This window comes from Schistocerca serialis, chromosome 2, assembly GCF_023864345.2.
Source record: "Schistocerca serialis cubense isolate TAMUIC-IGC-003099 chromosome 2, iqSchSeri2.2, whole genome shotgun sequence".
NCBI lineage: Eukaryota > Metazoa > Arthropoda > Insecta > Orthoptera > Acrididae > Schistocerca > Schistocerca serialis.
In genome coordinates this window covers 629,696,373-629,721,890 of record NC_064639.1, presented here as the reverse complement: position 1 = coordinate 629,721,890, position 25,518 = coordinate 629,696,373, and the positions used below count along the sequence as shown (strand labels likewise).

At 42.0% G+C, this 25,518-nt stretch overlaps 1 protein-coding gene across 1 annotated transcript; it reads right to left on the bottom strand.

Moving 5' to 3' along the window:
• Positions 1–2,365: 2,365 nt before the first annotated feature.
• Positions 2,366–25,069, bottom strand: LOC126455650 (uncharacterized). The gene is made up of 3 exons (XM_050091416.1): positions 24,983–25,069; positions 12,864–13,028; positions 2,366–2,666 (listed from the first exon to the last, which is right to left on the bottom strand). The coding sequence occupies exons 1-3, from the start codon at positions 25,008–25,010 to the stop codon at positions 2,431–2,433; spliced, it is 429 nt and encodes a 142-aa protein (XP_049947373.1). The 5' UTR covers positions 25,011–25,069; the 3' UTR covers positions 2,366–2,430.
• Positions 25,070–25,518: the final 449 nt, after the last annotated feature.

Below are 25,518 nucleotides of genomic sequence, written 5' to 3'. Positions count from 1 at the left end.
ACATAACCAACACGGATTCAAAAAATATCGTTCTTGTGCAACACAGCTAGCTCTTTATTCCCATGAAGTAATGAGTGCGGTCGACAAGGGATCTCAGATCGGTTCCATATTCCTAGATTTCCAGAAGGCTTTTGATACCGTTCCTCACAAGTCTCAGTGGTGTGGCTGGATTCGTAATTTCTTCTCAGAGAGATCACAGTTCGCAGTGATAGACGGCAAATCATCGATTAGAACAAAAGTAATATCTGCCGTTCCGCAAGGTGGTGTCATAGGCCTTTTGCTGTTCCTCATTTATATAAATGATCTAGTTCATTATCTGGGCACTCCCTTTTTGCAGATGACGCTGTAATTTACCGTCTAGTAAAATCATCAGACGATTAATTCCAATTACAAAATTATCTAGATAGAATTTCTGCATGGTGCGAAATGTGGCAATTAGTACTAAACAAAGAAAAGTGCTAGGTCGTCCACATGGATACTAAAAGAAATCCAATAAATTTTGGGTATACGATAGATCGCACAAATCTAAGGGCTGTCAGTTCGACTAAATACCTAGGAATTGCCATTTCGAGCAACTTAAATCGGGAAGACCACATAGACAATATTGTGGGAGGGCGAAACAAAGACTGCGCTTTGTTGGCAGAACACTTAGAAAATGCGATAAACCCACTAAAGAGGCAGCCTACATTACACTTGTCCGTCCTCTGCTGGAATATTGCTGCGCCGGATGGGGTAGGATTGACGGAGGACATCAAAAAAGTGCAAAGAAGGACAGCTCGTTTCGTGTTATCGCGCAATAGGGGTGAGAGTGTCATTGGTATGATACGCGAGTTGGGGCGGCGGTCACTGAAACAAAGGCGATTTTCTTTTCGGCGAGATCTATTTACGAAATTTTAACCACCAACTTTCTCTTCCGAATGTATAAATATTTCGTTAACACCCACGTACGTAGGGAGAAATTATCATAAAAATAAAGCAAGATAAATCAGCGCTCGAACGGAAAGATTTCAGTGTTCCTTTTTCCCACGCGCCATTCGAGAGTGGAATGGTAGAGAAGTGGTATGAACCCACTGCCAGGCAATTAAGTATGAATTGCAGAGTAATCAAGTAGATGTAGATGTAGATGTAGATGTGGAAAATTTACCATGAGGATGGGATTCCAACGATAGAACAAAGATGATGTGAAAGCCTTACTTACCACAAGGGATCTGGCAAACTTGGAAGCTGTGGCAGTATCGAAGAAGTTCACCATCTTGGATTCTTGTGTCATAGACTTGTGCCAGTAATCCGAGGTCAACTATTTTGAATCGTTATCTTGGTTTCTGGCGTCATAGGGCTTAGATTAGACGCCACAGGGCTGTGCAAATATCCCCAGATCCAACATACTGGATTTTCGAGCTGTAGGATAATTCCTCTTCCTGGGCGTTTGAATTTGCCACCAATTTACACTAAGCCTAACCACCCTACTTCTACAGGAGTGGAGGAAAACCTACTTCATAAGAGTGGAAGAAAACCCTGCTATTTCGAATGTCCCACCAATTTGTCAATTTCCTACAGTTTTACAGTTAGACAATTTGGGGGAGAGGAAAATCTGGCAATGATGGGTGAATTCATAAATAATGTCACACGGACAAGGGGAAGGGGAAGGGGGAGGGGGAATGGGATGGGGAGGAGGCAATCTGGTGGCAGAAACTGTACGAGAAGTGGCTTAACCACTCTACTTCTAAGTGACCCAACTCGATGGTAAGCACAAGCAGTGCATTTGTCTCTTTACAGCCCTGGCAGCAAAGGGTCGCAGATCGTTTCTGTAGAAGAGCGTTCTGCTTCTAGTGAATTCCTTGCTTACCAACACTGTATTTGCTAGTTATTACATTACGAAGAGTATATTTTACAATAAGTATTATGTTGTGAATGTTTTTAGTCCTATATTTGCGATTTATTAGCCACAAGTTTTATAATTTTATATAGTGAAGCGTAAACACTAGTTTTACCAATTCGAGTTCAGATATATTTTCATTGTAAGCTCGAGTGGTGTCGCCATAATGTCGTAATTCAGCTTTCAGTGAAAGAAGGTGCACTCGTTATCATCTATCTCAACATACTGCAGTAAAATTTGTCAGTTTCTCTGGAGAAACTTTATCGTTGCACTCCTTTTTTACTATTCGATCGTATTTGTACGCCTACAACGCTTCCACATCTCATTGGTAATTCATGCCCTGATACAGTTGAGATGTGCAATTGTTGTGATGTGTTTTACCTGATGTAAGACTGCCGCTACTTACAACTAAAGTTGATGTGAATGGAAAGACGAAATGTAGCTAATGACAAGGCTCTACTGATGTCCAGAGTGAATGTTCAGACAGAGTTCATTGCTGCATTACTCATTTATTAGCAGCGAGACAGAAGCATTTACATATCCAGTGTATTGCTTCAGTATCTGTAATCCTCCGGTCTGCTGGCTTTCTTCCTGAGCGAGTTGCGTTGCAAATGGGCTTGGTCCAGCGAGTCAGCGGCGGCGGACTGCGAGTCGCCGTCGCTGCTTTCGTCGCTCTGTGACTGGTCCTGGTCGCTGGCGACTTCCTCACCGGCGACCTCGTCGCTTGCGACCCTCAGAGGGCAACCGGGATAGTCGTTGCGACACTTGTTGGCAGACACCTCCTCCAGCCCTGCAACACAAGGTAATTCCGCTCACTGTCGGCACCACTGCACACATCAGCAGGAAGCTACAGAGGAATGAAGTTCGATCAGGAGGGTCAGAGTACCAGGTCCGTGACCACAGATGGGGAAGGAACTCTGGACTCTACACATGGATAGTAACGATAACAGCGGTGTCGCGATGTGATTTACGGAATGTGCTAGTTGTGGACGCGAATTTCGCTCCACTACAGCTCACTGAAACATTCTATGGGTGTCATTTACTGTGCAAAACTGAAGCTTTTATGCTGTAAATATCAGAGACAATTGCTTCTGAAGCAAAGTGGCAAAAATTGCCCTTGTGAAGAATGCAGAAGTAAAGAAAATCTTAAATAGTGGCAGTTACATTGACGGAAAAAAATCGCAATACTAGATGGGAGTTGTGTGACATAAGCGGAAGATGGGAGGCATGTTTATACTTCTTAAAGATGAAGTTCATTCAAATTTCGCTCCAGCTGTATAAAAGTGTTACTAGAAGCGGCACTATGAAAATGCATTTCAGATTTGCTTTAAATACAAGCTGTAACGGTATTGAGCGTTAGTTAAATTGAGAATGGTCGTAGTGGATTGATGTTAGTCAAGAATGCTTTAAGGCGATAAAGATGCCATTATTAACACCTAAGTTTGAACGACGTCGTGCTATAAGGTTACGAGAAGCTGGATGTTTCTTCTGCGATACTGCAGAAAAACTTGGCAGGAATGAAGCCAATGTGTATCATCCCGGCAGCTTTGGTCACCAGACTCAGCGATCGCAAGAATACCGTGTTCCAGACGGTCATGTGGTACCACAGGGAGCAATGACCATTTTGTTTGGCGTGTGGGTTTGGTGCATGGTACTGCATCTGCAGCAGTAATCTGAGCAGCTGCTGTCACCACAGTGACATAAAAAACTGGTACAAATCGCTTATTTGAAGAACAGTTCCGAGCCAGACGCCCTGTGGCGTGTATCCCATTGACCCCAAATCACCACCGTCTGCATCTTTATTGGCGTCAAGCGGGAGTGCATTGGAGGGCAGAGTGGAGGCCTGTTGTGTTGGCTAATGAACGCCGGTTCTGTCCCGGTCCCAGTGATGGCCGTGTGTTGGTTAGGAGGAGGCCAGTTGAGGACCAGCAACCAGGCTCTCTGCGTGCTACACACGTTGGTCCTAAATATAGGGTTATGGTCAGGGGTGCGGTTCCGCATGTCAGCAGGAACTCTCATGGTTATACTAAGCACGCTGACTGCAAAACTGTACATCAATCTGATGATTCGACCTGTTGTGGTGCCATTCATGAACAGCATTCTAGGGCGTGTTTTCCAACAGGATAACGCTCTGTGACATTACGTCTTTGTAATCAGACATGTCCTACAAAGTGACAACATATTGCCTTGACCTGATCGATCACAAGATTTGCCTCCAATCGTGCAAAAATGAGACATCATCGGATAACTATCCTAGTGTCATCCACAAACAGCATTAACCGTCCCTGTTTTCACCAGCCGAGTGCAGCAGGCATGGAAATCCATGCTTGAATTCAACATTGTGGTTACTAACGTAGCACCGTTTCATATTTTCAATCGCTTATCTCTCGCATACATTAATCTATGATTCTTCAATCTTAATCACTTTAGAATCTTACCTAGACAAATATATTCCCGAAACTTTATTTCTCAGCATTAAATATCTTTTGCTGTTGCGATCTTTTTCCGTCAGTGCGTTAATGAGGAAGTAAACCAATTATAATCCGAGGATGACAGAAAGAAAAGGTAAAGCTGTCACTAAGCTAAAAGTTTTTTTGAACACCATAGTGTTTACCAAAACATGCTCCTATTGGTGACGGTATGTCCCAGCCTTCTTCCAACTTCTTAACAGATTCAGCCAGCCAATTAACGGGAAACTTAGAGCTTAATGAGGACTGCGAACTACGGTACACCTACAAAAATCTAAATACCGACCAGGGAAAGAAACCATCACATTTTGGTCAGTTGTCCGGAACGCAACACCCGAGCCATCATCCACACGTTACGTGGATTATAGACACAATAAGTCAAATAAGATGTAAGATACCTTTTATTTTGCGAAATGTTTCACATATCGAAACGTGGTTTCCAGAAAATGTTAGAGCTTTGAGGGAAGTTCAAATGGTTCAAATGGCTCTCAGCACTATGGGACTTAACTTCTGAGGTCATCAGTCCCCTAGAACTTAGAACTACTTAAACCTAAGTAACCTAAGGACAACACACACTTCCATGCCCAAGGCAGGATTCGAACTTGCGACCGTAGCGGTCGCGCGGTTCCAGATTGTAGCGCCTAGAACCGCTCGGCCACTCCGGCCGGCGGAAGTATCTTTTTTGTGTGGTTGAAGATGTTTAGGGCTCGTATCAACGGAGATATTGAAGCAAGTACGTTTCTTATGAAGGACCCGTACACTTTTTATAACTGCATTCGATAGCTCCTGAGAAGACATTTACAGTGCTTAAGCGTTTGTTAATGTAGACGTTGAAGCCTTTCGTAAAAAAAAAAAAAATCGAGAAGTGTCCTGTAATTTGAGAGCACAGTGGCTGGAATCGCCGTTATCAGTGCTTCCAGAGCTCTCGTGCTATACTGTGTCAGAGTATCAACATATTTTCCTGTTTTCTTGTCTACTTCAACATTCGTTCAGTGTAGACATGTACACCAATGAGGAGAAGTTTGATATACTACTTCCGCATGGTGAATGTAAAAGAAATGCCGTAAAAACATTACAGCGCTATAGGGCTATCTATTCTGATCACCAAAGTCCGACGCGCCAGATAATTTCGGGATTTATTATAGCGCTAGTGCAGACAGGCTGCTTGAACGTCAGAAAGGGGAGAAGAGAGAAAACTGCAACTGACAGAGAACACGAAACAGCTGTTCTGGCTGCGACGCTAATGATCCGCACAGTGGTACGAGACATATTGCCAAGGAATGTGGATTCAGTCAGACGAGGGTCATTCGCATCATGCATCGATAGAATTTCCATCCCTATCATCTGCCACTACATCTGGCACTCGATGACAGTGATTTCGACCGTCATACACAATTTTGTGAGTTTGCCCTACAGCAAATGAGAGGCGACCTTACGTTTTTCAAACGTGTGCTCTCCACCGATGAAGCAAATTTTACTAACCACGCTAATGTAAATTTGCGTAACATGCAATACTGGTCAGTCAAAAATCCACAGAGATTCACCACGTGCAGCATCAATAGCCGTGGGGCGTAAACGTATGGGGCTGCATCATAGGAAATTACGTTGTGGGACGTTACCTCATCTCAGTCGTTCTAAATGGATGTTAGTACGACCACTTTCTGACGAACGGTCTGTAGGTTCTTCTATAAAAGGTACCACTGGATATTCGACAGGGCATGTGGCTGCAACAGGACGATTGTACAGCAACTGCCTCATCAGGAATACCACTCGTCCCCTGTGCGGGTCGCGCATCATGCGTCACTGTCCCCCTGCCATCAAGAAAACGCCGATCACTTACGCACTGTTTTGTCTGAAATACACTTCGTATCACATACACCCAGCATTCTCCTGTGTATGTCCACTGGTCAGACATCTTGAAAGCGTTTCACACACCCCACTGTTCTTCCTTCGTAACGATTGTCACCGGCACCTCCATTGATCGGTCACACGTTGCGAGAAAGGAGCAGTGATAAGTAAGTAACCTCTGCTAACGTGCAACATCATGCGGAACAAATGTAAGATTTACTTTGCAATACAAATACAGAATGAAAACTTTTCTGGACTTTGCATAGGACGAAATTCTGTTGTCAAATAACCTGCGAGGTCCTCCGACTTGACTCCTCTCGATTCCTTTCTGTGGATAGCACTCAAAGATGTAGTCTGTGACAAAGCCCCACAAACGCCAGAGGATACGTGCCGTCGAATCGTCAGTGCATATTCTACCATATTACCCACTGTAATTACATCTTGTCATCGTTCTTTCGAACGGCGATTGAAACTGCGCCTTTCATTCCATGGTTAACAATTTGAAGACATACTTAAGTAAAGGATAAAGTTATAATTTTTGAAGGCAAAATTTATGTTATGTTATTTGAGTGGTTACCAAATCTTTGTTCTCAAATTGTTTATTTTATTTACGTGTGTATGAAACTGTATTGCAATGTCAAGTAAGTCGACTGTGTGTATCGTACGTGACACTTGTCATGCCCTGCTTACGTCCAACATGTAACGACGTTTCAAACGTGCAAATGTGTGAGAAATCTTATGGGACTTCACTGCTAAGGTCACCAGTCCCTAAGCTTACACGCTACTTAACCTCAATTATCCTAAGAACAAACACACACGCCCATGCCCGAGGGAGGACTCGAACCTTCGCCGGGACCAGCCGCACAGTACATGACTCCAGCGACCAAGACCGCTTGGCTAATCCCGCGCGGCAAACGACGTTTCATTAAGAAGAATATTTATTTTGCGGTGTGCATGTGGTCTATAAAGTATTGTCAGTAAAATGTTTAGCTCAATGAATGTATCTCATACTATACAGTTTAGAGCAGTGCAGGTAGATGCAGTGTATGTGTTTTACGCCTAAGTAATAGGTAGAAACAGTGCATGTATTTCACTTGTTAGAAGCACACAGCCGTGCAAAAGAAAAGAGACGTCAATTCTTTCTATTAACATACATATATTTGATACAGTAGTTGCATTTTGCAAACTATAAGACCTCTTTATTTTTGAAGAATGTGCAGTTGATTTCTCTGTTTCAGCTCACGTAAATGTGGGAGTATACGATAATGTGAAATGGTAATGTGAAATAGTTTTCCTAAGTCCTTTGTGATACTCTTGACCCTAGCCTATAGCGTAATACCCTATGCTCGTACAACATTCGTACATGAAGCTAAATCTAAATCGTAAGTTGTTTCAAGGGGAAATAAGGCTTTATTCTCAGAGCGCAGGCCTGCCTTACGTTACTCAACTTCACAGACTGGTTCAAAACGCCTCCTTGACAGGGTTTGCACCGCTAATACCGTTTCCGGCCATCGTGCTCTGGCATTCTAAGACATTTCTCGAAACTTTTACGATATGTTTCTACTTCAACATTAAAGAACATTTTACCACTGTTGTTGTGTCCTCAGTAACTACAGAATGTAGTTTATACTATTCGAGTAAAGAAATACTTATTTCAATATCTCAGTTGATATCAGCGCTAAAAACATTAGCCAAACATAAATATACGTGTTCCCCGACGTTCTAATATTTGCCGAAAACTGCGTTTCAATATGTGTAACCGTTCGCTAAATGTGTGTGTGTGTTTGTGTGTGTGTGTGTGTGTGTGTGTGTGGATTCAGTCAAATGAAAAGGTCCAATTACAGATATCTCGACAAACGATTTTAGGGAGGTGTTACTCCAGTATGCTGTTTATATCCACCTATATGTAGGCCATAGTAAATCTTACATTTGTTCCGCATGGTGTGGCACGTTAGCAGAGGTTATTTACTTATCACTGTTCCTTTCTCGCGCTGTGTCACCGATCAATTGAGGTGCCGGTGACAGTCGTTACCAAGGAAGAACAGTGACGTGTGTAATACACTTTCTTTGTGCGGAAGATGTCTGTCCAGCGGACATACACAAGAGAATGCTAGGTGTGTATGGTACGAAGTGTGTTTCAGACAAAACAGTGCGTGAGTGATGTCGGCGTTTTCCTGATGGCAGGGGGACAGTGACGTATGATGCGCGACCCGTACAAGGGACGAGTGGAATTCCTGATGAGGCAGTTGCTGCTATTGACAGTTGTTTTCAAACTCATAGACGAGGCACCTTGCGTGCCATTAGTGCTCACATACAGGAGTCGGTGGCAGTGTGTATGCCACTGTGAACAATTAACTTGGTTACTTTCAGGTTTGTGCTCAGTGAGTCCCCAACTGTTTGTCCGAGGAAAGATAGGTCGATATCAGAACAAGGGTGACGATTTTCTTTCCAAGATCATTACCAAAGATGAATCTATATACCAACTGTCTCAACCGGAATCCAAACATGAGAGTATGCAGATGAAGCATGTAGGTCACCTAAACGAAAGAAAATCTGTTTCACAACATCAGCCGGGATGGTCATGGTGCTCTCGTTCTTCGACGAGCGCCTCTTCTGGTGTAATTCGTCCCCAAAGGACAAACAACAAACGCCAACAAATACTGCGACGTTCTCAGTCGGCTGCGGCTAGCAATCAAGAATAAACGCCGGGGTGACCTCACGAAGGGCATCTTACAGCACAACAATGCCCGGTCTCATTATTGCCGAACAAACACAGTATACAACGGCGTCGTGGAAGTGGGAGGTGCTAGACCACCCCGCTTATAGTTGTGATTTGAGTCCCTGTGATTTCCACGTTTTTGGGCCACACAAGAAACGCCTCTGGGGACGCCACTAAAGACCGGTTGAAGAAGTGCAGCAGGCCATGACAGAGTGGTTCCATATTGAACTCAAGGAGCTCTTCATCCAGGGTATTCATCGTCTCGTAACAAGGTGGGCAAGTGCATAACAGCAATGGCCATTATGTACGGCTCTGGCCAGTAATAGGGTTCGTACTTCGATATTGACCTTTTCATTTGACTGCACATTATGAATGTGTTCAAGACGATTTGAGACAATCCAGTGAAAATATTAGGAGCATGAATAAGCCAAAACACGAACTTACGCTGGACAGACACCACATTCCGTTAGTTACATTGCGCTAACAAGCACAAAAGAAAACGCTACCGCGCGACTGCTACGGTCGCAGGTTCGAATCGTGCCCCAGGCATTGATGTGTGTGATGTCCTTCGGTTAGTTACATTAAAGTAGTTCTAAGTTCTAGGCGACTGAAGACCTCAGATGTTAAGTCCCATAGTGCTCAGAGCCATTTGAACCATTTGTAACAACGCTCTAACTGTTTTACTTCACAAGAAAGATGGCAGACAAAACGTAAAAACCCATACACCTATAGGTTTGCTCTTCGTAATACAAGGTTCTCCAAGAAGTCGTGGTTAACGGTGAGTGAAAAAAAAAACAAAGGTTAATTTATTGTTATTCCGTGTTACTTTGGTCTTGGAGTATTGTGGAAACCAGCCAGCAGTAAGCACCTAAAGCATTTAAGTGAACGAATTAAGAACCATGAGGAGTGTGGAGTATATTTAGAAAATGTTTGTAAGCACAACATCTTTGGGAACGTTGTCACTGTGGCACAGATTGATCCAGAATATACAATATCAATTCACAACTACGAAGTATTAGTTACAAAAAATAGGCAAATAACAAACAGTAGAGTGCTTCACGTTATGTGGACCTCTTGAGCTAGTACTATGGCTCCCAATGACAGTCGGGAGTCATTTAATCAAGTCATTTTCCTTGTTTCGTTATCTCTTTTAGGAAATTCTGACTGCGTGTAACAAGATAACCACTTAAACAGCTTTAGTAAATATGCGTCACACGTGATATAAAATGAAGTTTTGTACTGCTTCTACTAAGTTTATGTTGAAGAACTGATTAAAGCCACTTTTCTTTGAGTGCCAACAGATATTGCGTGTTAAGTCAGTACGTCATTATACTGCAAAATATTAACGGAAAGAAACCTGTTCAAAGATTCCTTCCCTTTTAAAATGCTCATTGTAGGACAGAACGTGAGCTTAGTGAGGTTCTAAACTGGAGTCTGAAACATGTCTGTGTTGAAGAAACACCCACTGCTGTGACACATGGTGGAGACCCGGTAATAAGCGGCAATCTTGGTGCTGTACAGTCTCTCGTACAAAGTATTTTCCCATATGGCACGTGTTCCGCCTTAACATCAAGCGCCGGCACGTCGGTCTGGAACGTTACAGCAGAGGGGGCTGTGAGACGCCGTCAGCTAACAAAAAAATGGCTCTGAGCACTATGGGACTCAACTGCTGAGGTCATCAGTCCCCTAGAACTCAGAACTAGTTAAACCTAACTAACCTAAGGACATCACAAACATCCATGCCCGAGGCAGGATTCGAACCTGCGACAGTAGCGGTCTTGCGGTTCCAGACTGCAGCGCCTTTAACCGCACGGCCACTTCAGCCGGCGTCAGCTAACAGTATGCTGACTGGGATGACACCACGACAAGAGCAGCCCCTATGCAAAGACAATGTAAGCGCCACTCCGCCTAGCCACGGGCGCACTAGAAGACGACCGTCATCCAGACGCTTTAGCCGTGACTTATGAATTGTTGCGTTTTACTTGCATTAAATTTGTATATACCGAAGGACACTGATTATTTGCATGTCACCAATCACTTGTGACACCTCTTTGTGAAAACCCTGAGTTAAGTATTGTCAATTTAACTTACTGTAATAAACTCCATTAATGAGATTTGCTTGAACTGTTATCTAGCTCTCCGAAAAACAGCTTCCTAAGCCCTTTATTAGACACGTTGCCAGGATACGACAGCACGTACGATCACTGTTACGCACATCAGGCGAATTAGGTTATGCAATTACTTTCACTAACAACATGAAGTCTGTTTGGTTGTTCTTTGCAAATATTCCTTGATTTGCGTCTACCTCTTCGTCTCATAAGAGAAGTGATTTGTGACAGACACACTCAACAATAAGAGAGTCCCTTCATTTTCTTCAACTACATGGAACTTCCAGTTTCGCGTTGTTTATCAAGAAAACGAATTATACTTGTTGGAATGTTTTGGCAAGCCTGAGGAAGAGAATCTTTACCGTCAAGAAATTTGGTGCAGAATTCGGAATTTTCTCCCTTCTAATTTTTTTCTGTGAGTTTACGAAACATGTTGATATTGTGTATGACCCTGTTAAGTTGCAGAGTTCAAATTCCCTTACCACATACAATGCATCACGTCAGTTTTTTACTATTTCTCTGAAATACGAGATAATATTGCAAGGTATCTATTTTCTGAAGATTAATGCACTGATCCTAATCTGACGGCACATGCCAAAGAAGTGTGTTACAATCTGACCAACAAACCACTCATATATTTATCAGCCTTGAAATTATTTACCCAAAAAGTTTTGCTCCATTCGGGGAACATTTCCCAGTGACTTTACTCAATACCTTGTCATTAAGTTACAGTCCATTTAAGTGCCAGAATAATCTGCAAAATAAACTGGCAGTGAGTTATCGTAACAATACGTTTAAGCATTACATCAGTTAGTAATCTGATCACTTTCCCTGAGAAATATCGTCTTGAAGAATCGTTCTCTAAAGTGCACATATTCTTACAATCCGCGCTACCTAAACCTGTTTCAACAGCAAAAGCAAAGCATAGTTTCAGCACTCGAAAATAACTAAGGTCTTCTTCAGGAAGAGTATGGGTCACGAAACGATGAACTCACTGGCTATCTGTCCCATTGGTAAGGAAGGAATTAGCGAAATTCCGAGCTTCAACAACAGACTTATTCATATTGTCAAGTAACCCGCTAGGACAAAGACCTCATTAGTTAACATGTTAGTAAGGTGAAATACATATGAAAGCATCCCTAGTCAAGGTTCTTCTCTGAGTATTTTGCCTTGGCCATAGTGCAAAAAAAATAAATAAATAAATAAATAAATAAATTGTCTCTGTTATATTCCCAACAGTACAGAAGTCACATGCTTCCTCCCACAGTTAACCATATTTGTGTTTTAGAATAAAATTACACGAGACACACACACACACACACACACACACACACACACACACACACACACACGAGCACATTAAAATTGGTGAGCTCATTTCTGTAAGTATATTATTTATTACTAGCTACAGTATTTCATGGATTATATTGATAAGTCTGTAATTACCATTTTAACATAGGAAGTATAGCATAAACCATGGTCATATAACAAACAATTCGGAATCATTCCTTTATAAAGCATTCTAACGTTTTGTCTGGTCACCACCAAGGAAATTGAGCACCAACCGCCACTGCTTAAACGACTATATAGACAGTTCACGATCGTTTCGACAGAAACTAGTGGGGAATGAAGTACTGTTTGCCTTCACTTTCTGTGGTTATCTCTGATGTTCCTGAAATGTTGAAAAAATTTGGGGCAGAGACTGGGTTAGGCATTATTAGGAAAGTGAGATATCTGGCTATCACAGAAATGAAAATAACCTTCCGGGACTTTTTGGAGGCGCCTTTCCCGCAAGTATTTGGATGTTACACTTAGTAATGTGTGATTTATGCTACAATACTTACACATTTTACAAGCGCACATCCGCATGTGGCAGTGGTTGGTGAACTTGTAGATGTTACCCTGCTTGTCCTTGGCGCACACGAACCTCGGCGACGGCGGGCAGTGGCTGGGACACGGCATCAGAGTCGATGTGCGGTACGCCTCCGCGAAGGCGAGGGCGCCAAGAGCTGCAGCAAATCAACACCTCACAACACCTCGGTGGCGACTGCTGGCACGGAGGCTAGCACGTGTTCCGTGCCACAGGCGTCGGCAATTCATGCGGCAACGAACACAGTAAAACAAACGACGCACTACGAAGTAATCATCCGAATGCGGCGGAAATCGACAAATTTAGTGCACATGTACAGACAAACTAATGATTACAACTGCTGAATATCTGGAGCTTTATCCAAGAGGCAGAGAGTCACCATCTGAGCAATGACCCGCTGGTCCACTTCTGGTCCTTAGATTCTCAAAATCCCTAAGAGGTTGGAAAGCCCTGTGCTTAATGCTCCAAATGTCTTCAATTCATAAGGTATCCGGCGACCATTGTGGCTGAGGTAGAGCTTGGAAAGCAAGACGACCAGCAGTAAAAAATTCCGCGGTATGAGAGCGGGCCATATCTTGCTGAAATATCAGCCCAGGATGGCTTGTAATGGTGGGAAAACAATACGGAACGTAGAATATGATCGTCGTCCAGCTTTGCACAATCACGACGTTTAAATACCTGGGTGTAACGTTCCCAACCGGTATGATATGGAACGAGGAAGTGAGGACGGCTTGGAAGGCGAGTGGTCGACTTCGGTTTATTGGGAGAATTTTAGGAGAGAGTGGTTCAACTGTAAAGGAGACAGCAGGTAGGAAGCTGGTGCGACCTGTTCTTGAACACTGCTCGAGTGTTTGGGATCGGTACCGGGGCGGACTGAGGAAAGACGTCGAAGCAATTAAGAGGAGGGCCGGTAGACTTGTTACCGGTAGGTTCGAACAACAGGTAAGTGTTGATGCTTCGTGAACACAAATGGGAATCCCAGGAGAGAAGGCGACGTTCTTTTTGAGAAACACTACTGAGAAAATTTAGAGAGGGCATTCAAAGTCAAAGCTGATTGCCGAACGTTTCTACTGTTCCCCATATACATTGCGACTAAGGATCACGAATATGGAGTACGAGACGCTAGAGCTCATAGGGAGGCATATAGGCAGTCGTTTTTCCCTCGTTCTGTTTGCGAGTGGAACAGTAAAGGAAATTTGCAGTGGTACAAGATACCCTCAGTCATCCTCAGTACGGTGGCTTGCGGAGTATCTATGTAGATGTAGATGTAGATGTAGATGTAGATGTAGATGTAGACGTACCATTGTGGTTTAAGTGCGCCGCAGTTGACAGTCAAAGGCGTCCTGCTATGAAAAGGAATGGCACCCCAGACCATTACTCCTAGTTGTCGGGGCGTATAGAGAGCGACAGTCATGTCAGTATCCCAGTTAGAACACATCACTCAAGACAGTTCTACCCCACTCAAGAGGTCGCAGGCCGAAGACATGTCTGGAGACGCCTCGGGCAGCGGCAGAACGACATTACCGTAGCCCGCCATAAGGCCCTACACCCCCAAGTGATGGTCTGGGGTTCCATTTCTTTTCACACCTCGACCAATTAGGTTGCCATCCGCGGTACCCTTACAGCACATCGACTTTGTTCTAGGCCCCGTTTTGTTGCCCTTAATGGTCAGCCATCCTTGGCTGACATTTCAGCTTGACTATTCTCTCCCGCACACGGCGAGAGTTTCTACTGCTTGTCTTTCTGTTTCCCAAGCGCTGCCTTGGTCAGCAATGTCGCCGGAACTTGTGTTGAGGACCCATTCGCGCGTAGTATGGTACGATATTCCTCAGGAGGACATCTAGCAACTCTCTCAACCAGTGTGAAGGTGAATAACTGGTTGCGTAATGGTCAGAGGTAGACCAACGCCTTATTGACTTGTTCAATTTGTGAAGCTCTTTCTCGTGAATAAATGAGAGAGATTTTATTTTTATGGAGTTGTAATTATTTGTTTGGCTGTGCGTGTGTATTGCATCTACCGATTTCCGTCACATTCGGTTAATACATCCGTGTTACGCGTTTCTTTCTGTCTTACAGAGTATTGCCTCATTTCTCTTACATACCACTGTGTCGTGATTCTTGACGTAACATCCACCCCTGAAACCCCGCGCTCCCTTGCGTCGAATTGTCAGTGGCGCCCGAAATGTCACGTGGCACTTCAGTTGGAAAATTTGTGAAGACTTCCAAAAAAATAATGGTCAACAGAATTTTGGCATTTGAAGTGCATTCGATTTCACGTAAAAAAATTTTTTCATACTCTAACCCTTTTAATTCAAATCACGAGAAAAAATGTGAAATATTGTGTTTCTAACATCGTGATTGTTCTGAGAATATGAAGACATATCCGGTGAACGGTGGTAAGGAGTACTGGATGGGGAACACAGATCTTGCAGGTCAAACGTGTTACGTGGTGTGAGTCATTCATATTCATCTACATCTACAACCACATCAATACTGCGCAAGCCACCTGACGGTGTGTGGCGGAGGGTACCTTGAGTACCTCTATCGGTTCTCCCTTCTATTCCAGTCTCGTATTGTTCGTGGAAAGAAGGACTGTCGGTTTGTTTCTGTGTGGGCTCTAATCTCTCTGATTTTATCCTCATGGTCTCTTCGTGAGATATACGTAGGAGGGAGCAATATACTGCTTGACTCTTCGGTGTTTTCCAAACCTCAACTAAACCCCGTTCCGAGCTACTGAACGTCTCTGCTGCAGAGTCTTCCACTGGAGTTTATCTACCAACTCCGTAACGCTTTCGCGATTACTAAATGATCCTGTAACGAAGCGCGCTGCTCTCCGTTGGATCTTCTCTATCTCTTCTGTCAACCCTATATGGTACGGATCCCACACTGCTGAGCAGTATTCAAGCAGTGGGCGAACAAGCGTACTGTAACGTACTTCCTTTGTTTTCGGATTGCATTTCCTTAGGATTCTTCCAATGAATCTCAGTCTGGCATCTGTTTTACCAACGATCAACTTTATATGATCATTCCATTTTAAATCACTCCTAATGCGTACTCCCAGATAATTTATGGAGTTAACTGCTTCCACTTGCTGGCCTGCTATTTTGTAGCTAAATGATAAGGGACATATCTTTCTATGTATTCACAGCACATTACACTTGTCTACATTGAGATTCAATTGCCATTCCCTGCACCATGCGTCAATTCGCTGTAGATCCTCCTGTATTTCAGTACAATTTTCCATTGTTACAACCTCTCGATATACCACAGCATCATCCACAAAAAGCCTCAGTGAACTTCCGATGTCATCCAAAAGGTCATTTATGTATATTGTGAATAACAACGGTTCTACGACACTCCCCTGTGGAACACCTGAAATCACTCGTACTTCGGAAGACTTCTCTCCATTGAGAATAACATGCTGCGTTCTGTTATCTAGGAACTCTTCAATCCAATCACACAAATGGTCTGATAGTCCATATGCTCTTTCTTTGTTCATTAAACGACTGTGGGGAACTGTATCGAATGCCTTGCGGAAGTCTAGATACACGGCATATACCTGTGAACCCATGTCTATGGCCCTCTAAGTCTCGTGGGCGAATAGCGCGAGCTGGGTTTCACACGTTCGTCTTTTTCGAAACCCATGCTGATTCCTACACAGTAGATTTCCAGTCTCCAGAAAAGTCATTACACTTAAACATAATATGTGTTCCAAAATTCTACAACTGATCGACGTTAGAGATATAGGTCTATAGTTCTGGACATCTGTTCGACGTCCTTTCTTGAAGACGGGGATGACCTGTGCCCTTTTTCAATCCTTTGGAACGCTACGCTCTTCTAGAGACCTACGGTACACCGCTGCAAGAACGGGGGAAAGAGTCCTACGCGTACTCTGTGTAAAATCGAACTGGTATCCCATCAGGTCCAGCAGCCTTTCCTCTTTTGAGCGATTTTAATTGTTTCTCTATCGCTTTGTCGTCTATTTCGATATCTACCATTTTGCCATCTGTGCAAAAATCTAGAGAAGGAACTACAGTGCAGTCTTCCTCTGTGAAACAGCTTTGGAAAACGACATTTAGTTCTGTTTCAGGGCCATTTTGGTCACAGAGTGTCCTGACATTTTGTTTTGATCCACCTACCGCTTTGATATAAGACCAAAATTTCTTAGGATTTTCTGCCAAATCAGTACATAGAACTTTACTTTCGAATTCATTGAACGCCACTCGCATAGCCCTCCTCATACTACATTTCTCTTCGCGTAATTTTTGTTCGTCTGCAAGGCTTTGGCTATGTTTATGTTAGCTGTGAAGTTCCCTTTGCTTTCGCAGAACTTTTCTAACTCGGTTGTTGTACCACGGTGGCTCTTTTCCATCTCTTACGAACTTGCTTGGCACATACTCATCTGACGCATATTGTACGATGATTTTGAACTTTGTCCACTGATCCTCAACACTATCTGTACTTGAGACAAAAGTTTTGTGTTGAGCCGTCAGGTACTCTGTAATCTGCTTTTTGTCACTTTCGCTAAACAGAAAAATCTTCCTACCTTTTTTAATATTTCTATTTACGGCTGAAATCATCGATGCAGTAACCGCTTTATGATCGCTGATTCCCTCTTCTGCGTTAACTGTTTCAAATAGTTCGGGTCTGTTTGTCACCAGAAGGTTTAATATGTTATCGCCACGAGTCGGTTCTCTGTTTAACTGCTCAAGGTAGTTTTCAGATAAAGCACTTAAAAGAATTTCACTGCATTCTTTGTCCCTGCCACCCGTTATAAACGTTTGAGTCTCCCATTCTATTGTTATTAGTGGCTCTACGATAAACTGAGAAACTACAGCTTTATCTCTAATTTCAGATTTTGACTAATGACGTCATAGTCAGGATGTGTATTTGTAAGCAGTGGTAACGTCAAAAATACGGTTGCTAGTAGTAGTAACGTGTGCAGTGTCGGTGCCAGTAAAATGCTTTCCTGCGAAGATTTGTACAAATCTGAGGATGATACGGGTAAGTACGTCTCAGACAGGGATCCTAAATATGTTCCCGAACGCAAATGTGCTCAAAAAATTATTCTTAATGAGGTAAATAGGAAAAGATCTTTAAGCAAGTAAACAATTTTGTGTTCATTAGAATTGTTGACGTGAATTTATTTGACATTGTGTGGCAGAAATGTTAAGGACCAGCTATAAAATTAGGCTGAATAGTGGATTAATTTTTGAGGCTGTTATACTTCATTATTTGTGGAATTGGTAATGCAAATATTAGTATCATAAACTGAAACAATGAGAACCCTAAAATTTGTATTTTTCAGAAGTTTCACAATAGAGGTTTGTTAATTCGCCCAGAAAGTAAACAGTGGCAAGTCAGAGCTCCCAGCGTGCCAGAAAATAATGTTAAGGGATAACTAACGTAGTTTCAAGTATAAAACTTTGAACGGAATTCACGATTTTAAAAATATTCTAGAAATATTCTGGAGTATACTTGAAGTATTTTATTCATGAGAATTTGTTGTGAAACTTTACTGTGCTGCCAGCCGGGGTGGCCGTGCGGTTCTAGGCGCTACAGCCTGGAACGGCGCGACCGCTACGGTCGCAGGTTTGAACCCTCCCTCGGGCATGGATGTGTGTGCTGTCCTTAGGTTAGTTAGGTTTAAGTAGTTCTAAGTTCTAGAGAACTGATGACCGCAGTAGTTAAGTCACATAGTGGTCAGAGCCATTTGAACCCATTTTTTGAAGCACTCGCGGCACTGTTTCGGCCTTTGGACCTAGAGATCCTAAATGAGGCACTAGTCGGCCACCAAATGACATCCCACTCTAATCGCAGAAAAAGTATAATGTAAACGGATACATCCAGTGATGGTTTGGATCAGCATCTGGCACTGAATCTTGACACATCACAGTTTCCGAACAATTCCTTCACAGACTGTAATATAAATAGTTTCATCACATACATTTTTTCCTTTCGCAAATATCTTTCCTGCTTTATGATATTACTGAACAATAAATTATGAGGAATAGGTAAATCGTAGTAATTAAATTTAATTAAATTGCAATTTATTGTAGTTGCAAAGGAAAAACACGAAATCTCAAATAGGAAAAATAGCTTCACGGAATTGATATTGTTGTGCCACGCAGCAGAGGCTTTCTTGAGCAGGCAGTGAGAGTGAATACAGGAACTGGGTGGAAGCGTATGGTAGTATTGTCACGGCATCGTTTTTCGGTTCCATACAGGGTCAGCTGAGACAGTTCTCACGATCCGTAAAACCACCATGATGCTCAAACGATCCCCGCTGTGGTGCCTCAGAGTAAAAGTCTCGTACGCTTGCCACGTTTGTTTAAGCAGTCTTTCCCACGCCTGAATAGCTCGGCAGTTGCCACAATTTTGTCTACACAAGACATACTCTGTGTCAGTTAAGGGTGTGCACTCAAAAGAAAGCCGTGTTTTTGTGAACAAGAATTTCACTGAAGTTCTCATTGACATTTGTTGTAACTTTGATGACCTTATGAGCACGTAAATGCCTCCTTTATTAAAATAGATGGTCTGCTGTTGTTGGCTGTTATTAAATTTCAAGAAATAATTTCCCTAGTGCAGTGTCTACCAGAGCATTGTGTTGCCCGTCCGCGATCACACGACATTACGACTCGTAAGTATTTTTTTTCTTGCTTGCTACGATACACTCTTTGGCTACTTAGACATAATTACTAATTCTAATTTACTGTTTCGACCAGTTCTAAGGCACTCCCATTCGTATATTCAATTTTTATTTACCTGTTATTTAGAACCGTCCCGCCAGTTTCTTACGTTTAATTGTCGTGGAGTTGCATAAACGTTTGGACAGTGATGGCTAAAGTAGTACAATTTATGAGCTAACTTAAGCAGCTGCATAGCAAACTGTCATTGTCTAACAAGACGCATCAAACTCTTAGATACAACAGTTAGGAGAAAAAATGTGGAATGGTAAAGCAACAAAGATTTCAGAAGACTGCTACATATCTTACACATCGATCACAAAACACAGACTTTGGGATGTGCTGTATGTTTTCCAAAACTCAAAATCAGCAAACATAAGAGAAGTTGTACAACGTATCGTGTCTTTGCATCTTCCTAGAGGTAGTTCATGAAGGTGAACTGTTGCGTAACGTGTGAGATGATACTAAGGCGCGCCTGGCAGTCAAGGCTTGTCAATAACTTCATTCTTCACGTCTGCGTTAGTCTTATTCCTTGGCGTAATTATAATCGCCAGTCTGGGATGGTTTCAGTCTTCAGCGATCAAAAGTTTGTGCGGGTGAAATGTTACCTCAACATGCTATAGCTACTTCAATAGCTACATTGATCGGGCGCATAACTTTCAAACTCTCGTTAATAATGACCAACACGTTTCTGACAAAACGTAAATATTGTATTAACTACAGATCCTTTTTGATGACGTGCCCAATAAATTACGAGATATAATAAATTAATACTTCTTCAAATTCTCTTTAAAGTTAAAATGTTCGCTTGGTGGCCTCGGTTAACTTTCTGTTTTCTCTGCAGTGTCTTTCGAAATGTGTAGAGATACCGTACAACAGACTGCTTTACCCACATTAGTAATTGCTTTACTCGCTGATACAGTGAAAATGAATTAGAACGCGAAGCAAATAAATAGTCTTCTTAGAACTTTACTTTCATGACACGCTGGTGTAAAACAATAACTTTTGCAACAGCTGTATCCATACACGCTTCAGCAAGTAATTTGGAAAACCAGCGTGGAACAGAAGGATATCCTTGTAACTTAGCGAAAGCTTAAAACTAAATTCCAGAGTTGGACAAAAACTAAAATTCAGACCCATGTGCTCTCTGTCCGGTCTAACAGCTTTCATCTGCCTGTACTTCTTCTTCTCAGAAGCTCATCTGGAAAACTTGATGGTGTAGAATATCTGACGGAAAGTACACTGTGAAGAGATTACCTATCTACAGATCTGTATCGGTACCCAAAATGAATTTGTCATTGTGCAGAAGAGCGTAATTAGTTTTGCAAGTCATGGTGGTTAACAAGGAGCGCAAAAAGAGCTCCTTTCTAGTCAAGTACGATGGACATGAATAATTACAGAGGAATTTCAATTCTAAACGGGAGTTCAGAAATCTCTCCCAGTAACGATGAATGTATGGGCGGTGTTGGTACATTTGTGTTGAGACTTCACTGTTAAATTTTTTAACAAATCTTCAGAGCAAATATGTTCACTGGATGTATTAGGCCCCAAAATCATACACAGCACAGCACAAAGAACCAGTAACATAGCCTTAAATAATTTCTTCACAGATCGTTCCTTACGTGAGAGACACACTGTGATAATTTGTTAACGCCCTGTGAGATATGATGAAAATATATTTTAAAATTGAAGGAACTGAAGTAACAGTCATATTACGAAGAGATCAAATATTTATAACTGTCGTTCTAACTGCAGTACAAGCATGTAAGGCGATCCTTAAAGAGGCACAGCAAATAACTTCGTTAGCTTCTGTTTTTGTTCTTGTATCTCAAAATATGTAAGCGGTACCACTAACTATATATGAACCACCACTGAAATATCAAACATGATAAAATTTGACCTGTATGAAAATATGAAGAACAGGATACCTCTTTGTTGAACTTCAGGTTGCATAGTAATGAAGAATGTCGTCAGACATGCTTATAGATCACGTTACAGAAGATAATGTGCTACAAATTGTTCAAAACTATATCATCCTGTTAGAATTGTGTATAAAGGCAGAAGATAGGTGTTCAAGACGAGTCTCGCGAGTGCGAATGTAACCGTTATCCACAAACCGATCTGTAGCACTTACGTGATTTGATGCTCCAAGACTATTTTGTATGGCACAACCACAGGAACTCAGAATCTGTTATTCGATAATAGAAGTATTAAGACTTATTGAATATCATGTAAACTGCGAGCCCCGATACGTGAGTGGTCAGCGTGACGGAGTGCCGTCCTACGGGCCCGCGTTAGATTCCCGGCTGGGTCGCGAATTTTCTCCGCTCAGTAACTGGGTTTTGTGCTGTCTTCATCATCATTTCATCCCCATCCGGCGCGCAGGTCGCCCAATCTGGCGTCGAATGTAACAAGACCTGCTCCAAGGTGGCCGGACCTGCCTCGCAAGGGGCCTCCCGGCCAATGACGCCAAAGGCTCATTTCCATTTCCATGTAAATTTACGAAGATCACTGCACCATGTATTATTGTTGTTCTTAGTCAACTGTGATTTATAAACGATCTGTTTTCAGTAAGAAGTTTATAATACATGGTACTACACAAGTGCGTAAAAAGGGAAGAAAATGTTGTGTCATCAATCACACGCCGAGTCGCATACTATCAAATCGTTTCGAACTTGTTTCAAAAGGCTGTAGACAAAAATGTATCCAAATGGTTTTGATACATAGGCTGCTTGTAGTAATTATCAAGAGAGAGACAGTTCCTCTTTTCGCGTATAAAGCAATTTATATCAATGTGTACCACTGAATGTGACAAATAATTCAATATCTTTTTCCTTTCTTCTGATTCACGCGTGTCATTGTGAAAGACGTGGAATATACTTAAATAGTTCAGATTTTTCTATTGTAGCTGAAGGAAAGGTAGTGTGCGTTACGTAAACGGTGGCATATTAAGCTTTGGCTCAAACACTACGGTGTTATGCTGTACGAACCCTTGACAGTGCTGATGATCCTAACGTCGAGTCCGAACGTTAAGTTCTCTTGTAGGAATTTGATGAGGATATGTACAGAAATCCTCATCAACAAGAATGCTGAACGATGCATCAACATTATAGTCTGTTTCACTGGACAGTTATGCTTCAAACGCGTGCCGCTCAGGTGCTGTTATTTAGATCTTTCATCAGATCGTGTGCCACAAGAGTAAATAAAGTGCAAAAGAAAGTGTTAAGTTTTCTGCACTTAAATGTTGAGAGGTACATCCATTGTCAAATGTAAATAGACAGACTGCCTTTCATCATATACCTATTATGATGAGCATCAATTAACTGTCGTTTTGGGAATTTAGTTATTTCTATATCCTGTAGTAAATTGTTTCCTTTTTAGGATTCCGTGCCTCAGCAGGTAAGAAGGGAAACATTATAGCATCACTTTATTCTACGTCTGCCTGTCTGTCTGGCCGAGTATTTTTTCTCAGGAACGAGTAGAAGTACCAAGCTGAAACGTCTGTCACATATGTGTACGGTCCCGTCGAGATGGAAAATCGTGAAGCTTCTAAGCCAGTACCATCAAAAGATGTATGTCACATGTTTTGATACCTGTAGACTTGGTCATCAAAACCTACACGGTACTTCTCGCTCACCTTGAATTATGAAATTTGGGAAGAAAGAAAGTTTCACACTTAAAGGAAAAGAAAAAGTACAGAAACTATTAATTTGTAATTATATAAACGAAGAAAATTTTGGAATTTGTTACCCGTCTGTCTGTCCGTTCGTCTAACTGTTAAGGCACATTTCTCTCAAGGAGGGGTGGATGAATATTGTTGAATATTATGTCCCATACTAAGGTGTATTTTCCCTTGACGGTGCTAAAATCCTTAGCTACTAAATAAAAGAAATCAAAAGGTGCAGTCATTTGCGCCACAGATTTTGATACTCGCCAACTTGCTCTTAAAACGTATGAGGTACTTCCCTTTGGTCCATAATTCAGAAATTTGGCAAGAATAAAGCTTTGACACTGGAAGTAAAACAAAATAATCATAAAATTATTAATTTCTGTTTTTTTTAATGCGACTAAATTTTTCTTTTGTCATTATCTGCCTTCGAATTTCATGGAAGCATTCTCGAAAGTCTCCGGTCGATTGTTGCCAATATCGATAACACGAAAAGAACTTCGAAATCTTCGATTGCCAAAAGGGATAAATTGTCTGAATACATCATTAAATTTGTACAGTAGATTCAGTGCGCAAGTGCTGCTCGCACCTTGCCGACTGTTTTATACGCATTCTGTAAATTATGGGGTAATTCACTCCTTAAAGAAACAGCTTCGACTCACATCTTCCGCGTGATCTCAGACACCATGACATTAAATGTTGTACTGATGACAAACATAGGAATGAAAGTCATGCTGGGCTGACCGTCTCTGTAGGTATGTTGCGTGTGTGTCATTGACGTTAAGCTCTTCTAATTCTTAATAATCCTGACAAGATAATGTTTTACTTACACAAACGGTAGTGAATGAGAGAATACTGTAGAAGAATTCGAATATGAAAGGTTAGTGTAGTTCATGAGACGAATCAGTAACATACAGAGCTCTTACTGAAAGTATTTACGTTCTGAAGAAGAGCTGATGTATGTAATATTGTTTAAAATATGACCAAGTAAAGGAGGCTGGAGATAGTGATGTCTCATAGAGAATGGCTCGAACTATAGGGAACATAACACAAAAGGAGCTTGAAAACTTGTATACAGAACCTACGAAGGAGGACATACAGAGCTCGTTCTGAAAGTACTTACATTCTGAAGAAAGGCCGATGTATGTAAAGTTGTTTAAAGTATGATGAAGTGTTGGACGCTGGAGACATTCATGTCTCATTGAAAATGGTTCAAAGTAAAGGAAATTAAAAGCGAAAGGAGATTGAAAATTTGTATACAGATTCTGTTAAGAAGGACAGCTCCCAAAAATGGTCTTATTTGATAAGAAAGAAAACCGGCCTATTAACCTTTTCTTGTAGTGTGCAATATTATGAGTTATCACAAATTTCATGTGGTGTGTGTGTGCGTGTGTGTGTGTGTGTGTGTGTGTGAGGGGAGAGAGAGAGAGAGAGAGGCGGGGGGGGGGGGGGGGGGGGCTAGAGAGACAAGGGCAGGGGAGTAAAAGGTAGCAAGAATACGGAAAAACATAATATTTAATTCCACAGTCATCTAACATAAGTTACATTGCAAAATTACGGAATTTTCACTTAGTTGAAGAAACAGGAAAGTGCTTAGTAGAAATTACAACAGGAACATCACATCAAAAAAGGGACCAACTCACGAGACTCTTCAAGACTTTGTAACAGTTTAACGTGATTAAGTAAAATTTAATGCACTGGTGACCCGTTTGGTGTTATGAACATAAGATTTTAACTTACCGGCGAAAAGCACCAACGCGACTTTCATTTTGTGAGCTGTATCCGCGGAATGCTACTCCACGTGCTGCCTTTATATAGCTATTCTCGGTATCAGTTCTGCTTAGTGTTAGAAACGTTATCGGCGAGAGCTTCTGTCGGGTCATGTTTCTGTCTGAGACAGCGGATTGTGACTCAAGAAATGTACGTCGACAAGGAAACTAGAGAATGCCGGTATTGATCAAAACATGTGACGATGTTAAATAAGAAAGGTAACGTATGATCTACGACGTAAGTTTATACCTGTACGTTGTTTGTACTGAACCAGTTACGAAGACATTTAGTACCTGGTCCTTTAAAATAAATAAATAAATAAAAATAAAAAAAACTGCTGTTGTCTCTGGCCAAACACTTTCGATTCATCGTGCATTATTGTTTCCGATAATCTTAAGTAAATAAGTTGCATAATCAGTGCTTCTGCTCATAACTACATTTGTAACGCCCGAGCGTTCTAAGGCGCTGCAGTCATGGACGGTGCGGCTGGTCCCGGCGGAGGTTCG

What these genes read in the sequence shown, in the direction of transcription:
- LOC126455650 (XM_050091416.1), bottom strand. Translation starts at nt 25,010, where the DNA reads ATGAAAGTCGCGTTGGTGCTTTTCGCCG. An exon ending in CGCGTTGGTGCTTTTCGCCG is followed by an intron (nt 13,029 to 24,982) that starts GTAAGTTAAAAT and finishes GATTTGCTGCAG; the next exon opens with CTCTTGGCGCCCTCGCCTTC. An exon ending in GATGTGCGCTTGTAAAATGT is followed by an intron (nt 2,667 to 12,863) that starts GTAAGTATTGTA and finishes CTTGTGTTGCAG; the next exon opens with GGCTGGAGGAGGTGTCTGCC.